A 10991-nucleotide genomic window follows, 5' to 3' on the forward strand; every position below is an offset into this window, starting at 1 on the left:
ATTTGTGCGTACGTGTGTGTGTGTGTGTGTGCGTACGTGTGTGTGTGTGTGTGTGTGTGTGTGAGCGCGCGTGTGTGTCTTGTGTGTGTGCGTGTGTGTGCGTGCGTGCGTGCGTGCTTGTGTGTGTGTGTGTGTGCGTGTATGTATGTGTATGTGCGTACGTGTATGTGTGTAATCGGCATCGCAGCGGCAAGACCGCCACAAGGTCGATGGGCGCACAAAGGCTGCGAAGGCCAAGTGCACCGGCCGTGTCCTCCTTCCGCTAAAAGGTGCACCTGCCGGAGTGCTTTCCGGTGTCACGCGCTGTCCAGTTAGTCAGTCGTCGTTCGCGAGAGTAGTAAAAAAAACGAATCGGCACGTTGGATACTTCCTAACCGAACTCGATAAGTTCCCTTAGAACGCCAAACGAGTGAGTGAGTGCGTCTCTCCGCCTCGAGGGCGCGACCACAAAACGCCGCAGTCTGCGGCATGCTTTTGCTCTTTGCGCGACTCCCGCTAACGCTGAACACGCGCGCACAAAAAAAATATGGCTGTGGCTTAGCTAAGGTTAAGCCCAGGATGCGAAGCATACTAGCCTTTATTTTAGTTGTTGAACCACTGTTTAGCCTGGTGAACTGCTGTTGCTTGGCTGTATTTGGTTCGGCTAGACGAAGAAACAACTAATGCGTTGCTCTGCTTCGCCTTCAAGAGCAAGCGCAGCTGCTTATATACCGCCGCGAGCGACGGCGCGAGTTGGAGCCCCGTTTCTCCTCTGTCGTGACGTCACGGTGTCACGTGGTATTGAAGGCGACACCGCCGCGCCTGAGGAGCTGGGTTGAGCTCTCGTAATATGCTTCGCATAAAAGAACGAATAAACAGGACAAGTTCCCTACCGTGACAATGCGTTCCCGGGCTGTTCTGGACGGCCTCCTCTGCGGTATCAGACTCTGACTCCGTTGCACGTAGCCAAGAGATGGTGCCTGCGAGAAAGATAAAACAAAGTAAATGAGTAGGCACTAGGAATGATCGGATCGTCATTTGTTAAAATGTACAAGCAGAAAGGCTGCCACTGACGCGTTTTGCAGTTTAACGCCTCCTGAGTAACCACGAACTTTTTTTTTTGCAAGGAAATTTTTATTATCGATGGTACGGGGAATGCGTGCCACGAACCATAAACATAACTTCGATAATCAACAGAATGGCGAACGAAACGTTGAGATTCAAATGATTTTCTTGTACTGCGAGACAGAGCCCGAAACAAAACAAACAAACATAAAACGAAACAGACTTGTTAGGTCTCTTCTTCAAGCTGCACTCATCGCGGTAACCGTTATTTTTCTTTTCTACTCTACAGCTTCAACAGCTGTACACTTTCGTGTGCGAAGTCAACTTTTCACGGACGAGAAGCTGGTGCGTTTGCATCCTTCGATCCTCCTCCGACACGGACGAGGACGAAAGGACGAAACGCGGGGCGGGTCTGGCTGTTTTTTTTTTTTTTCACTCCACGAAACCGCGAGAACTAACCTACGTTGTTGAGGCACGCATCGAAAGAGCCTCCCGTTCTTGAAATACGTACAGTTCGTGTTCACGAGAGAGCGAGAGAGCGTGCCTGAGACCCTCTCGGGGCGTGTCTCTCTGGCACGCGTCCGTCTTTTCCTGCCGCTAACAATCGATCGGAGGAGAAGCGGGTGGGACGGGGGGGGGGGGGGGGGGGGGCGAGGGCAGAACTGACACGCAGAATCATGTCTTGGTTCGTAAGGCCAAGCACGGTCCCCTCGCATACAATTGTCTGGAGAGCGGTGATGGAGAGGCGCGACGGAGTATTTGGAGACGGGGTGGTTCACTAACGCCACCTAGTGGGAGAAGAATAAGCTGCCCCTTTTAAGCGAAGCACAGAAATGATAAAGAAACGGGGAAACGAAAGTGGGAGAGACAGAACGTCCCGCTGATGACAGCCGAAGCCACAACTCGCGCGTGACGCTTGCGATGTCGTCCTCCCTCCCCCGCCTCCGTCCGATTTCTTGAGTAACAGCTTCGAAGCACAAGAAAGCGCACGCACATGCTCCAAACACTCAAGAAAGCAATCCCTTTTGACGCAAGGGCTCGTGCGAGTGCGCGACCCGTATGCGAGTGTTCTCCTGCGCTCTGAAGCTGTTACCAAGATGGTTTTTACCAACTAGCCCAGCCACAAGTTCTTCTACACTTTCTTTGAGAACTTCTGCATGTTCAGCATCGAACGGCGTAACTTACAGAACTACTGCTGACACGACGTTTCGTACTTTTCACTTCTGGCGTCGAGTGAAGGTATTGGACCTCCAAACTCGAGAAAGAAAAGAAAAATACCGGCAAGCCACGGAGCGCCAAAACTGATTTACGGTAATAGCTTATCCACGAACCGTCTTCGGTTTCGTTTTCCGGGTGGAGCCCCTGTCGTGACGTCGTGACACATACGATGCGAGTAGGACCTCTCGACGTCTCGGCGCTGGCTCCGTGTCGATGGGTCGTCCGCTATGCTAGCACTCCCGAATTGCACGGCCCGAAGTGACGCAGTAGCCGGTCGCGAGGTAAAGCTTGCCCTTAAAGCGGTACCATGACAAAAGCGCGCAGAGGCTCATCCAGTGCTACTTAAAGGATACCTTACACGACCGGTACAACCAACATTCCCAGGTACTACATGGAGGTAGGAAGCGATTAACAGCTCGCGGGAGAACAAGGGAAGCCTCGGGCTAGAGCCAAGGCTTGGACAATGGGGACTTCCCTTCGTGGCGACAACGACGCGAGAAGACGAGTCAACGTGTCGAAAAGTTCGCGCCAGGCCGAGGCTTTCCATGCGTGGCCACTGTTGATGACTGGAAATCGTGGGCATTGTCAAGAACGGCGAGTTGCGCAACAAGATTGCCACCTTGCCACCCGTTTACGACAAGGGGTGCAAGACGCGCACCTCCCCCTCTCCGTCGCTGCAGCTGCGAGGCGTTCAAAGAAGCGACCTTTGCGCTGGAGTCCGCCGCCTCCCTCCAGCCCCTTCGACATTGTGACGGGACGAGTTCGATGTGTGGACAATGATTCCACGCGGAGCTGATCTGACACGCCTGGAGAAGCTACCGCGGGAACGACGTATTTTTGCGCTTCTCACGGACGCAAAACAATGAGCGACGCGCGATCGACAACGACAGTTTCCCGGAACGGCACCCCGTGCGGTTGCCTCTGTGTACGGAATGTGTGTGCCTTTGTGTCGGTAGACTGGTCTTCAGAGCAGCTGCGAGTTGGTGATGTGTAAACGAACAGCCGCCGCGTCGTAGGACCGGCGGATCGAGTGTATAAAAACTGTGGTTGTGCGAATGTTGGACACACTTCTCTTGAGCAGTCATGTTAGACTGAGTCACTTCTCTCATGCAGTCATGTTGGACTGTTACTCTTTTTCTCAAGCAGTCATGTTAGACTGAGTTAATTTCTGTAAATAAACCCTTTTCCTTCGTTCTCGATGAGAAGCAGTTCTTCACTTCATCAACGATCTCAGCGTAAATAAGTTGGACGACGGCATGGGCCAGCTACCTTCGAATTCATGCTGTACTCCAATCTTGGCAAAGGACCACGGACGAAGGGATTGAGCCCCCAATCCTGACAGCATATCGTTGAATTTCGGCAGACAACACTCACGTGTCCAGTTCTTTGACGCCTTCTGCACTGAAGTGGTTTGGGTACGACAGGCCGTACCATGTGCCGAAAGTGGCCGACGTTTACATGTGATAGAGGGCAGTCACATTTAAAGACGAGCCTTACACAGGTCGAATTTCCAAGGCGCCGAGCTTGCAGTAAGGCAACACCATCTGTTCCAGGTTTGATTAAAATTGGCAGGTCGCTGTCCCTAATCGATGCTTCATTATCATAAACAACACCAGCCGTGGTTTCGTTTTCCTGCGCAATGAGGTAGTGGACATTAATGTTGCCCAGGAGCTTTACTGCACATCAAAGCATAGATTGCGCTTCGGTTGTGGACATCAATAGCCAGGAAGTTCTTTCGATGATTAATGCTGATATCCTTCATTTCTCCTGCGACAAGAGCCTCCATAGAAACGGAAATATCTTGTCGATTAAGGCAGTTGAGGTTGTCGGCAGGTGCGTCCAGAACAAAGAGAATTGCGCGCGCCGGTGGCCTTCGCTGTGGCATGATAGTTGACTTACTTGACGAAGACGGTCCGCTGATGTTTCGGCTCTTGGCGTTCCGGTGTACCACTATCTCGAAGCCTTCTTCACATGAGGCATCATCGCTTGAGCAGGAGTACAACACAGTGTCTTCGCTGTCAGCTTGACTTGGGGAGCAGTTTCTCTTCCTTGGGCTGGTTCCTGCCGAAGTAATCACGCCGCGTCGGCGTTCTGCCGACTCCACTTCCATAGCGGTGGCAATGGGGGCGGCGTCTCTCACTAAAACCACGGGGCAGTACGTGCACAGCTCACCCGGTTTTGAACGCACAACATCATGCCCGCCACTCGGAGCCTATACTGGTCGTTCATTCTCAGTAGCCGCAGAAGGTTTCAATGCGCCAGACCGACGAGCTTTTCATTCGCTCCACCTCGATACGCCCCTTCTTCGTGACACATTCACATTCGCGAAATTTCTGGTAGGTTCATTTGGCCCCGACCACCTCGCGCCCGCTAAAGAGCGGCACGTAATATCAACTTCCCGCAAAGCTTTTAGGGCACGTGCCCCGTCCTACACATATCGGGTCAGCTTTGAACGTTCTTTTCCCTCCCCTCTCGGTAAAGTGGAAAGAAGATGGCGGCGCTCAGAGACAACGCGCGAACTTTTGGCGGCGGGTCGAGCTTCGATCACGGCCCGCTGGACACCTGTCCGCTCCCACCGGTTGGTCGCTGGACGGGGCGCAGCGCATCCCTTTCTCACCTGTGCTCTGGCGCCGTCTGGGTTAGCGCCGTACAACGTCATCTTACACTGTCTCAAGCGGAGAATCAATGCACGGCTCTGTCGAGAGGCTACGAGCATGCAGATCGGTCTCACGCTATCCCCCTCCATATTATTCCGTTTTATTTTGATTTTCTTTATTTACGAAAATGCTGCAGGCCAAAGTTAGAGCCCATGCAGGAGAGGAATCGCAAGGATTTACACGAGCACTGGCACAAATATAAAAACAGTAATTCCTCACAGGTCAAGAACAGAGGAAGTATATATATATATATATATATATATATATATATATATATATATATATATATATATATATATATATATATATATATATATATATATATATATATATATATATATATATATATATATATATATATATATCGTGACACATCAGTGAGCACATTATGTCAGTGACAATAATGCTCCAAAGCATTTAACCCTTGCAATACCAAGGCACACCACCCACCGTGGTTGCTCAGTGGCTATGGTGTTGGGCTGCTGAGCACGAGGTCGCGGGATCGAATCCCGGCCACGGCGGCCGCATTTCCATGGGGGCAAAATGCGAAACCACCCGTGTACTTTGATTTAGGTGCACGTTAAAGAACCCCAGGTGGTCGACATTTCCGGAGTCCTCCACTACGGCGTGCCTCATAATCAGAAAGTGCTTTTGGCACGTAAAACCCCATAATTAAAAAAAAACTTCAGTACTAGTCTACTGTGAGCTTACGCGATCGAAAGCTTTTGAGAAATCCAGGAAGATAGAATCAACTTGAAAACCTAGGTCCCAAGATATGTGGGGCACCCCTTATAAGAACTGCCGCTATCTTCCAAATTCTTTCCAAGTGGACGTGCCATATGAAATCTGTGGCTTCAATTTGCACATGTCAATATCCACGCAAAGTAATTAGTTTAAAGGTTGGTTAGTTCCATTTTTTTAATTAGGTAAGTACGATGTACGGATTTCGAGGGCAAGTAATCAGGGCCTTTTCGAGTAATCCTGCTCAAGGAGTAAGCTTGTGCGAAATTTCAAGGAGCGACCTTTTTAAGAATCGTGTTCTCCACACAGAAACAGCCTTATACGAGAGACCAATAATACGCTACTACGACTGGCACCAATAGCAATACTACCACGACTACACTTACATTTACTGGTGATCACGTCACTCTCGTCGTCATTCTTTCGTCACCAGTGTCCTCGTGGTGCTCACGACAAGAGCGGTCCCTTGCGCTGACGAAAATTCGCGGCGATGGTGGCATGCTGCCCAGCGTCAGAACTTGAAAACAAGGTCTGCGCGGACATGCTGTGAGAGGTGCGAGAGCTAAACGCTGTCGCAGCAGATATGCCGGAGCGGCCGGGTTGGCTGGAGCCTGCTGTTTCGTTTCTGTCATTTCTTTCCTTTTCTACCTTTCTTTCTTCCTTTCCTTCTTTCTTTCTTTCTTTCTTTCCATCTTTCTTTCTTTCTTTAATTTCTGTTTTTTTTTTTGCATATTAATGGGAACACAACATACAGCTCATGAGGTTCTGTGACCTGTGAGATTCTGTTACCACCTGACTAATATTTTTGTTTTCTCTCCTTATCTCTTCTTCCCCTTTCCACCATACCCAAGTTTAGGGTAGCCAACCGGACACGTCCCTGGTTAACTTCCATACCTCTCCCTCTTCGTTGCTCTCTCTCTCTCTTTCATCTTCGCAATTGTGGCTACAGACACTCCCGCGGCGTTAACGCTTGCGTTTTTCTTTAAACTGAAACTATTCGCTCACTTTTGCAAGCGAAAGGTGCACACGTACAAGCAGCGAATGCCACCATTTCTGTCTCGCAAGAGATACGAGCGTGATCGTGTCCAAAGAAGCAAATTTGGCCAACACGTTGTCATAGGCGTCCAACTAAAACCCGCTATCGCTAAAGTCCTCACTGCGACTTGGGCAAAAAAACTGTCTTGCAAAAACATTCAATTTTCGATCCACAAAAAGCGACCGAGTTCGAAGCGAACTGCGATGTGCAGCGGGTGCCCTGTTGGTGCAAGAGAATAACAGACCAAGTATTCTTCATTGCTGTCGTTGGCTAATTTTCGCTTCCTAAATATGCAAACGCATGCGGTTTCACGTTGCTCAACAAAAGGACACACAAACTGTGAACCCTCTTATGTGGCATTCACTGCGTCCCGTTGCTTCCCGTAGTGTTATATATACGATTGAGCAACCTGCTGGAACATTTGCGCGTGTTTGATGCGTTGAAAACGCCAACAGAACACAGGTAGCCCGCAGCTGTGCATATTTCACCATGTGTGATAGTCCTTCAGAATTTCACTTGCCCATCTAACCAGCTAGGTGTCATCTAACCCGCAATATATCAAAGCAAATTAAACGGGCGAGAAGAGGCAAGCGTAAAGCGTTTGTGAATTGCAATAGTTAATTTAGCGTTCCCCTTTCCGACGTACAAAACGTGAACGTATTCAGGGCAGATATAGTTTGGATCACATGAGTGTTAAATGCAGGCAGATAAATTAGAAATTCAAACTCCTTATTTTTGTCTTGCGTTGACATACACAAACACTAAAGCGCAATAAAGCTATGCAGGGTGTCACAGGTAACTTTAGCCAGAGTTTAAAAATATAGCGGTGCACTCTAAGACGACGCGACAAAATGCATGTTACTGACTATGTGTGGAGTAAGTCATGCTTTTCTTATTCTGCTTAATGACATAATTAGCCAAGATTAATTAACCGACTTCGGAAGCGGAATCAACAAAGTTAGGCAAACAATTTAGACAAACATTTTACAAAGTTGTGGTACGCTTTGTAAAACGCTCGATTAGACAGTTTCTAGCTTTCTATCTATTAGGCATTAGTGTTTTTTTTTTGTACTCCACATGCCCGTGAAATACAAAAAGATACCACGTGACATGTCCGCTTGCGCGTCGTGATTTCAGCGCTCCCAAAAGCTCCGCGTACAAGCGAACATAACACTTAGCCGGTTGTGCTGCCGCTGCGACTGCTTGTCGATATCATGAACCGCCACGAGGGATGCACACCCGTGGCGTAAATCACGCAGCGAACACCTACGTCACTGCAGAGTCGCCTTTTAAGCGACTCTGATTCTGGCGCCATCGCAGCTGTCAAGGAGACCGCCACTGAAACTTGTACCCAACACAGGCGTCGCTTGAAAACATTTCACCGAAAGTACTGAAATGCTTTCCATTTACATACGTAAGATGCATTGAGTGTTTAGAAAAAGTTTATTTCGACAAGAGACGATACGAACACTGAGTCATAATCATGGCCCAATTCCACCCGGACGATAACATGTAAGAAACGAAGCACAGCGCGTTGTCAACGTAAGTAGTGTCCGAGTCCTCACGCACCAACATATAAACACGTATACCCACGGAAATGCACAGTTACACATAAACTAAATGCCACATGTACAAAATTATTTTCAATATATACAGTGTACACAATGGTTATATACAGTGATGATGTGATAGAACACTTTACACAATTTTGAAGTGATGTGCACGAGATGTGTATATAGAAAAATGATGATGTATACGAGAGGACACATACACAGAAATCACGGGCACCTGCATTCTATGTGTATTAAATGAATAATTCTGATGGGCTGGCTACAAGAACCAGGCTGGACGAAAATTCAGCCATAGGCGTCCATTAGCCACCGACAGGAAACGACATGACCACTGTCGAAGGAACTCTTCTTCTCCAAGGAAGAACAACTCCTCCGACAGAAACGACAGTAGCTCAGAGTAGAGCCTCCCCATAAGTGGAAACAGAGCGCGGTGACGACGTCCCATGGCAACTGCCTCGCACCGTTTACGCCATAGACAGAAGGCCCCCGCAGCAATTAAAAACTGGAGGACGCTTACGCTTCGCCTTCAAGAGTGGAACGCGACAGCGTTCCCGTCGACCCGCCAAGGGATGTGAGACAATGGGCTTCGGCGCAGCGACTACGCGCCCCGCATCGGACGCGGTGAGCGTCGAGCAACGCAGCGTTCGGCGCGGCAACGAAATGTGCGCCTGAGCAAGCGACGCACGCCTGAGCCTTAGAAGAGCTCGTTTCTAAGGCAACACCGCATTCACTAGAGGCGCGTTTGTACCGCTTTGAAGCATGGAACCCGTGGCTCAGTGGTAGTGCCTCCGTCTCACACTCCGGAGACCCTGGTTCGATTCCCACCCAGCCCATCTTGCAAGTTGTTTTTTATTCATGAAGGGCCTGCTGGGATTTATCGCTCACGGCCAACGCCGACACCGACGACACCGGCTTTTCTGCGACACGAGCTCCTTAACGCAAGTCGCGCGATGTAATAAAGCGGTTAACTCCAAGGCCACGAAATCCAGTATGCATAGCCTCCAAAATATCCTGGCAACGACGCATTGCAGCAGTACATGTTTATTGGATTCTATGAACGGCAAATCTACATTTCCGTCTTTGGAGCCAACGTTCATTGCAGGGCCAAGAGATACCACTTTCTGTAACCCACCAAGATTCTACGGGTACCTACGTAGATTATTTTACGATATTCTTTTTAGTATTCACATGTTACAAGTAAAGCTAGGTGGCGCAGTGTAGTTGTACACCTGGCATATACCCCTTATCTAAGTTACAATTTAAAACGTATATCCTTAATACAAAAAATAAAATAACGTATTGCTCAGTCAATCACTACCGGCTACCACCGTGAAGCCATCTTTTTCGTTAGGTTGTTGTATGAAGCGCTTATTTGTTTCTTTTATTAATTCGCCCGCTTTGTAGCAATTCAGCAGACGAGAAATACTGTCTAACTTCGTGGCACAGCATTCTGACACAGCGCCTCAATTTCATAGCGCAGCCTTGGGCGCCCTTTCCCGCGTTTCACGTCGCCGTCGGCCTCGCCGTCATGTCGCGTCGTAACCAAGGTCATCATCCGCGCGCTTCTGCCAAGTGTTGCTCTACCCTTGCCATAGAGTTTCATACAGTAATTACTAGAGGGAATTATGGCGCTAGTGTCTACGGGAGCTGCGACGGGAGCGGTTGTGCCAGCGTGGGAATTATGGGAAGTACATGGTTTCGCCTAAATGTCCTTCTGGCTTCAAACGGCTTTGTAGCTTTGTAAACTCGTCATCCCGGACAATGAACTGTACAATAAGTAATTAAATAAACATCACAATTGTCGGACGGTAGGATTTCAGCACACGACCTCTAGCACACAGGCCGGATATTGAAACCAATAAGCCACGGACGCATGTATAGACAAGCGATGTGAAACGCCCTTATGAATTTATCGCGGGCATCAGACGTCTTGAGAAGCTTGACATGTTTCCATTTGGCCACCTCGACAAGCTCAGTCATTGCAATTAGCAGCGATCGTGCGTGTTCGCGGCGTCTTCTGCACTTCGAAGAGTATAGGTTGCTCTGAAATTTATGACAATAAGATTTATATGGCGTAATATACAAAGACACTAGAACGTATGACTCCACATGCACAAAGATCAAACGAATCCATGTACTTCACATCATTCCCATAGTAGGACGACTGCAGCGCAAGAGCTTCTTCTAGTACATTGTAGGAAACTCTACGCCCCTTGTGCTCCAAAGCCGGATCACGTGTTCTCACCTATCCCCATGCCCCCTTCCTCCGCGCTGCGCCGTTGCGGTGACTCTCGCCGCTACCGTCCACTGCGCCCTCGCCGTTCCTTCTCCCGCTGTCGCGGCACTGCCGCGGTGCCGGCAGAAGCTGCTCTGTGTCTCCTCACGCTACCTCGCGCGCTATCCACGGCTATCCGTTCCTACGTCTCTGCGTCGCGTGGCTGTACGGCTCTCAGCCATGTCTCTCGCTGCCCCATTCCTCAGTGGCAACTGTTGTCTCTGGCAGTGCTTCCACCTGGCTGTCCTTCTCCCGCCTCCACTCTTGCTCTATTCCTGCCCTTACCTGGCGCAGTGCCGTTGCGGTGACTCGAAAGACAGTTATAGCGTTTCGCCCCTTACTTCTACTTCTTGCCCCAACCTTGTGCGGCCCATTGAAGCCTGTCTGTAAGATAATGAGTATGTGACCTCTATTCAATACCCCTGCTTTTCACCCTTTCCCTCATCCCA

The 10991-nt window shown here is 49.3% G+C and overlaps 1 protein-coding gene across 4 annotated transcripts in view; it reads right to left on the reverse strand.

Moving 5' to 3' along the window:
- Rbp (RIM-binding protein) overlaps nt 1–10991 on the reverse strand; it is a 471200-nt gene that overhangs the window by 255006 nt on the left and 205203 nt on the right. For all 4 annotated transcript variants that reach the window (XM_065430255.2, XM_065430253.2, XM_065430254.2 and 1 more), the window contains exon 3: nt 873–959. In XM_065430255.2, coding sequence (XP_065286327.1) covers nt 873–959 — 87 coding nt within the window. The remainder of the gene's footprint in view (nt 1–872; nt 960–10991) is intronic.

This window comes from Dermacentor albipictus, chromosome 2 (genome assembly GCF_038994185.2).
Source record: "Dermacentor albipictus isolate Rhodes 1998 colony chromosome 2, USDA_Dalb.pri_finalv2, whole genome shotgun sequence".
Taxonomy (NCBI): Eukaryota; Metazoa; Arthropoda; class Arachnida; order Ixodida; family Ixodidae; genus Dermacentor; species Dermacentor albipictus.